This window comes from Rhea americana, unplaced genomic scaffold, assembly GCF_003343005.1.
Source record: "Rhea americana isolate MKP2758 unplaced genomic scaffold, rheAme1 scaffold_16, whole genome shotgun sequence".
Taxonomy (NCBI): Eukaryota; Metazoa; Chordata; class Aves; order Rheiformes; family Rheidae; genus Rhea; species Rhea americana.
Genome location: NW_028185705.1, coordinates 6,870,066 through 6,877,340, shown reverse-complemented (window position 1 = coordinate 6,877,340; position 7,275 = coordinate 6,870,066). Strand labels below are relative to the sequence as shown.

General features: G+C 39.7%; 1 protein-coding gene across 1 annotated transcript in view; it reads right to left on the bottom strand.

Moving 5' to 3' along the window:
* Positions 1–7,145: 7,145 nt before the first annotated feature.
* MAGI1 (membrane associated guanylate kinase, WW and PDZ domain containing 1) overlaps positions 7,146–7,275 on the bottom strand; it is a 332,618-nt gene continuing 332,488 nt past the window's right edge. Inside the window, exon 25 of the mRNA XM_085300010.1 lies at positions 7,146–7,203. Coding sequence (XP_085156136.1) covers positions 7,146–7,203 — 58 coding nt within the window. The remainder of the gene's footprint in view (positions 7,204–7,275) is intronic.

Genomic DNA, 7,275 nt, shown 5'->3' with positions numbered 1-7,275 from the left:
GTGAATGAAATTATTAGTAAGCAGAAGGAGATTAACTTTTGCAATACAACAATAAAGCAATGCAACAGTAAAAGCAATGGTTGTAAATATTAATATTAGTYACACACAGAGATTAATCTCTATGATATGTAGAATTTCAAGGGAAGATATTTGAGTTGATACAACTTCATAGGGGAWGGCAGGGTCTGCCTTTCAGCAAAAGGAAGCAGTCCTCCTTACTTGGAGGTCTTTGTGAAGGAAAACCCGCCTGGCCTCCCACCCATTCTGGCTCTAGGGAGCCCTAGGTATGGCACGTGTACTTTGGGGATGTTGTGCAGAACAGTGCGTCTACCAGTTATGACCATAAGCTGCTGGAGTAACGGCAGCGCAGGCACCTCTGAGCCCAGACCCCGCAGCCCTGGGGCAGCAGCTGGAACATGCCARCTGATGGGACAATGAAGGTGCTCAGCAAATAAGGTTCTCTCACACAGGCTCATTCCTGGCTTTTGATTCAAGTGCTAGATACTAAGTCATGTACATATGTTGTCATGGCAAGCAGCATGGAACTGTTTAGAGCTTGCATATTTTTGCACTGTTAACTACGCAATAAAGCTGAAGACTTCCAGACCAAACTCTCCCAAAGGCATAAGGAACCTCAGTACTAGTGAACTTTCARTCCTCTTAACTGGCAGGAAAAGAAGAAACTGTCCACACCAATGTGTGCCACATAGGTTAGGTGGCTAGCTGCTAGATGCCAGTAGTTTCTTCTATTTAGAACCAAACCTTTTTCAAGGTAGCARATCTTGTATACGTGATACTTTCCAAGGACCACTGAGGAACTGGTTTAGACAATTTTTCTGAGGTTTAAGGAAGATGTTTTTTCTGACATCCCCAGCATTTTGCCTAGAAATACCTGTCTCAACAAGCTATTCTTTTAAATAGAGAAGGGACTARAGAAGGAAAACAGATGTCTGATGCATCCACAACGTAATCACTTCAGAAGGAAAATAAGAAAGCATGACAGGACATATGCCATATATTTTGTTATAGTCTTTTCTTTCTGCCACTGGGTAGAGCTATTAATATTATGCTAACAATGTGCACAGAGATCATCTTTAAACATGCTGTAAGCATTCAGTAAATCATTTGATAGAATAGTGAATTCAGTGTGCTATAACCAATGACTGTAAGACCAACCACACAAATCCTAAGATTTTCAACTTTTATGTCATATCCGGAAATATACAGGATGTAACATTTTGGTATACCTTCTGGGAGTGACTCTCAGCTTTATTGCGGTTTACAAGACATCTTCCCCTCAGATCTCTGCACCTTTGGCTTGGGACCTCAATTTCCACTGAGGCATAGGAGGAGGACACATTGATCATGTCTGGTGGCTCTGTTCTACAGCAGAAGAAATTGCCTAGTGTTCTTGGAAGTTAGCCCCATGTTACACAACTGCAGTTCAAAGGTAAGACAGACAAAGACTTTGCCAGCAGACTTGACACTTCAAAGCAATGGCAACAAYTGTTGGATCAAATAGAGAGCAAAGAAGTTGCCTGTGGGTCTCCAAAGCAAACTTGAGTTTCAGAAGCAAAAACAGGATCCAGAAGAATCTCACTGAGAAACAATGAGCAAAATCTGCTCATTACTTTTGTCTGAACCCTCAAGAAGCTTTCCAAGTTGCTTCCACATCCAATCAATATTTTCTCTAGCACATATGGAATGATCCTCTGCCAACTTACTCCCCCAGACATTCCTATTTCTGATTATCCTGAAAAAGAGGCAAGATAGACAATTCAAAGAATCTCATTCATACTTAGAGGAATCACCAGGTTTGGAGGAACAGTTTTACCATCGCCTGACTCAACAAATTACTGCAGATAAGCTAGCCATAGCTGCATCCAGACACGGGCTCTTAGCTCACACCAAATGTGCCTTATGCTCAGCCTTCAATGACAGACAGAAAATACAAAGACTGAAATTTCTGACAAGTGCAAARCAAAGAGAAAGAAAATTTAGGACTAGTCATAGAGGATGGGGAGGTGAAGCCTCATCTGTGAAAGCCAGGGAAGCAAGGTGGCATTTCTATCCCATACAAGCCCAATTCCTTTGAGTAAGCACCAGCCAACAGAGCTACTGCAAGTCACATCAGCTTAGGAACAGACTCATTAACTTTGGCTCAGAAGCACTATGTCAGCCATTTGGACTTGCTTAAATATGACCAAAGAAAACATTCAGCTTCATTATTTCTCTGCAGACCATTTTCCTCTCTTCTCTCCCTYGTGCTGTAGAAGGCCTCTTCTAAAAAGTTTTCTTTTAAGAAACCATATGCTGCGAAATTAAAGCTAATGAGACTCCTTCAAGAGGTGAAACAGCTGCCATTTAGACTTCAACAACATCTTGAAGTTGAAGACAACTCTTTCAAACCAAGGACTTTCAATTCACATGCTGACAATGAAGATTTGCTGATGAGAACAGCCCTGCTTGCCTCCCCCRTGCCCTGCCCAGATAGTCTGCAAAATAGATGGTGGATGTACATCTCCTCTGCTTCAACAAGGGCTCATCATTTTAGCTCACTTTATCACTGAAATGGGTTTATACTGAGACATTTGACTTTKCTCTGAAGCAGAGGGATAAGTACCYGTATTACTTTCTGCTGACTTGCCAGAGCTCATTTGTTAGTGCCTCAAGGCCCAGCTATGCAAAGGTAGCAGGGTATTAAACGCTGCAGAAATACGGGGGTAAAAATTGCCTGAGCTCGAACTCATGCATAAATCCCACCTAGATTTAAATGGCATTTATACCCTAATCAGTAGGATGCACACAGAGCCATAGCCACTGATGAGCAATTAATTAAGAATTCAGACACTATTCTACAGACAACTTCTTATATTTTGATATACTTTATTTTAGAAACAATCCTGCACTTTGTGYAATTCCATTTGGGAAGGAGCACATATGCTGTATCTCCCTCCCAGGCCCTGCAGTATCAAGAAACATAATGATTTTAAATATTTTAGAAAGTCTATGTCCACAGCAATAACTACATTTTAAAATTTTGATGGCCATTTTTTATTTATAGGAGCATTTTAAAGGTTAAATTTCACACTGAGCAACCTCTGTGTTAATTGTCAAGAGTTCATATGAGGATGTGGTTAGAGGATCTCTTCAGGGAATTTGAGAGAGAACAGAATGTCCCACAAATGTAGAGCCAAGTTTTTCTGACTGCRTTGTACAGGTACAACGCTCTCTGGCTATGAGTTCATGGCACTAAAGGGAGTATGGAAAAGGAAAGACAACTGCCTTAAATTCTGAAATGCAATCTCTAATTCAAAGGAATATTTCAAGTATTTGCATGGCAGATTGTCACATCACACCCAATCTCAACCCACAAATTTCTGCACACATTGAATAGCAGCGCTCACAGCAGCACATATATTACACTTTTCTCTATCCGAAGACCTCAGAATTTTGTAKTTGCATGTCACTTTACAGCCTTTTCATTACATACTCAGGAAGTAATGCTGATGAATTAGTATTACATCCAATACAGAAACTAGCATAATCTTAGACTTATGCTATTTACAACAAACGCTAAGTAAACTGGGATACTTTTTCTTAGTTCCTACTCTTCTTTTTTAAAAATAAATCTTAAGAAAATACAATTCCAAAGGCCTAACAGGCACACATTTATAGATGGCAGCAGCAGGTCATAAATGACATCTTCTCCTGGTACTATTTATAGGAGCCAAATAAACTGAACATATTATGAGCCATTTATAACATTCTTCAGCAGAACAGTCAGCCAAGAGACAGAGCTGAAAGCCTGTTGTAACTAAAGGTATCAGAGTGAGGAGGAGAACAGGATCTATAATTACTACTCTGGTGATAAAATAAGCAAAGTACAACAGATGGATTTAACGCACGACCCGACCACTATTAAATACAACACTGGCTTGAATGCCTAGGAATGAATGTTCAAGAGGAGGGTGATTGAGTGAAAGTGTAAAAAAAACCCAGCAAGTGTACCTCAGCTAACCTAGAAGTTACTTGTAACTGCAACAAAAAGATCAGAAATAACATAATTCACCAAGCTGCTGAACCTCTGCAGTCAGCCACCTCAGAGATGAGGTACCAATCAACGTGTACACAAATGACAAGGCTGGGCATACTGATGGCACACGATCCTGACCAGGTAACACTACAAGTAAAGAGAGGTAAAGCTAAGAAAAAATAAAAAAAGAAAAGAAAAGAAACAATTCCAATTTGCAGAGCTTTTTCACTTACCACTTCATAGACGTTTCAGTTCTTCATCAGAAATACACTCTAATCCTTCTTTTTGGCAGCTTCATAGTTGTGTAACATTGTTTAAAAGAAAAAAAAAATATGTGCCAAATTGCAATCTGAAAAARGGTTTCTCTTCGTTCTTTAGGAGTTTTGAAAAATGCAAGTATTTTATGGTCAGAAGTTCAGCTGGAATTACTTAAAGTCAATAAAGCTGTGCCCTGGAACAGGGTGCTGCAACACTCATAATGCAGAGTACAGGCTCCAGCCCTCAGTGCCTTTGGAAGCAGTAGAAAGGATGCCACCACTAACAAGGCATTATGAATAACTTTCGTTGAGAGTTTTAATTGTTTCTGTAGCACGTAATTTGATATTAACTATGCAGTGTCTTCTTTAGCTTGAGACTCACTAATCGGCTCTCTGAGATCATATAGACTATGTTATTCCATAAATATGGAGCGGACACAGCAGGACACACTATAATTTCACAGAAAAAAGACATTGAATGTCATGAAAGATTCAGACTTAAAATATCCAAATGCTTTCTCGCTGACCCAAACACACCCCTAGAGACTCAGTCTGCATCAGATGAATACCCAGGCAGATGCTCTGATTGAAAATACAAACCATTCACCAGCGACTCCGTCAAGATGCTTGGCCTCCCAATAGGCTAGTTGAAGTAACAGGAAAACACATGAATGGGGCCTGATAAATTACACARTATTTCAAAGTTATTTTAAACTATATTTAAAGTAAACAGTTTCACAATCTCTAACTTAGCAGTCTTTACACATTCCCAGAACTAAGGGATGCAAGACATATGGTCTCAGTGAAATATATATATATAGATCCTTATGTATATATAGGACACTAACCACCTTCAGACACTGAGAAGGTCTGAAGATAGAGTAGCTTCTGTCTTGTCTTGATTTTACATGGCTGCATGTGATGATTTGTTATGAAGAACCAGTGAGTGATATAAAACCCAAACAAAACAACGGACCCCGCTTCATCTAAACCCTTAGCCCTCGATTATTCTGGGGAAGGAAACTATATTTGAAAACTGGAAACWTATCTTTTAAGCCTTATCAAGTGGTTAGCATCTGTTTAACTTATGGCCCTTGGAAATTGTAAGCTACAGTTTACTAATTTAGACAGGGATGAGTAAGTAACATTAAGGTGTGGCTCCTCCTTTATCTTATCACTACACTCATATGTATGCTTTGTATGGAAAATTTTATTTGATAATAAAAATAGCATTCACAGACTTTCTCCTTCTTTGTTGCTACATCATATACATAGTGTCTGTTCCAAGGAAAGAAGCTCGTACTGGGTAAGTCCACATCTACTCATACTAGTGTTATGTATAAACCCAATAAGTCAAATAAAGCTATGAACAATGTAGTATTTATATATGCATAGTGTTTTATAAAAAAGATTGGCCCACATACTGCTTCTCATCAACACAGAAAAAAGCGTTATATCTATAGCACGTTGCAAGAAATGATGACTGGAGAACATAGACTGCATACAAGTGCTTAATAATACACAGCAGGCCCACCATGAAGAAAGAAATGATATTCAAACCAACAAAAGCTTTAGAATTACTTATATAGTCTCCCATTTTAAAACAGCTTTACATACCTGATTCAGTTTACATTAAAATATATTCCCCTGAATCAATTTGTTCCATTTTCAGAAATATAAACACTTATCACATTCCTCACAGCTAAATTTTGTCATAAATCCTCTTTTATACAAGAAAAAGGCAACAGTTTTGTTTTGTTTTGTTTTTCCAAGAGGCTCTATTAATTACAATTTAAACTGTACACACAATGATCGGCCATCTTCTTTCTTGGTTTTGTTTTTACAGTACCATGGCAACAACAGTGATAGACTTGCAATGCTTTCGTGTTCGTATGGAAAATGTGAAACAGTATACAAGTACACACCAATGCACTGTAAAAAGCAGCAGTTTACTTTAGTGGTCCAACAGTAATGGCAAACATTTTGGCTCAGCTAGGCAGTAATCCATTAAAATCTTATACCGATACTACAGCAGACTTGCCACACAACTTGCAAATTTAAAATACAACTTAGAAACTTGCAGGTTTTCCTTTCGCTGCTGTTCTGAGATTCAAATTTACAGCGTATAACCAGCACGGCTAGGCGTCTACAACCAGCTCGTCCCACTGATTGCCTCTTTTTGCCTGTTTTTTCTTTGATACTTTTCTTTTTTTTTTTAAGCAAGTGCACTCCTTTTGCCTTGGGAAGGATGAACCAGCAAAACGAAACTTAAATACCGAGCGAGAAGAGCAGCAGGTTGGGGAATTTGGCAAACTAAGGACAGCCCGCGGCGGGGCGCGGGCCGAGCAGAGGGAACGCGCCCGCTCCGAGCGGGGAGGGCCCGTCTCGCCTCGCGGCACCATCGCGGGCCCGGGCGCAGCGGGGCCGCGGCGGCCACCAGTCCTTCCGCCGCCGCCGCGCGTCCTGTAGAGGGGACCGCAAAGTACGAACTGTTCACGGAACAAACGAGAAATCCCTTATCGCGAATTATCTTGTGCTGCGTGTGTGGTTTTTTTTTTAATTATTATTTATTATTATAAATATCCTTCATTGAAACAGTAGTCTCTTCAAACAGTTCTTGCAATTTTAGGAACGTTTGCTCTCTCTCTTTTTCAATCCCTTCAGCAGGAGCGCTCCGTTCCTACTGAGACGAACGATTTTCTTCCTTTCCCGCCCCCCAACCCTTAAAAAAAAAAAATTCTACATACAGCGTAGCAGTGAGTCACTAGAGAACAGTCCGGATCAAATTATTCAAACTTGCTCATAAAATCCTTTACCTATTTTCTATTACTGGCTACCCCCTGTTTACTATATCAAGGAGGGTGTGTGTCGGGGGGAAGTAGCCCGATAAAGGAATTATTCTTAAGAAATCTACAAAGAATGTAGAAACAAAATTTCATAATCCTTGAGGACCAAACATTTGGCAAGTAATTAAAAAAAAAA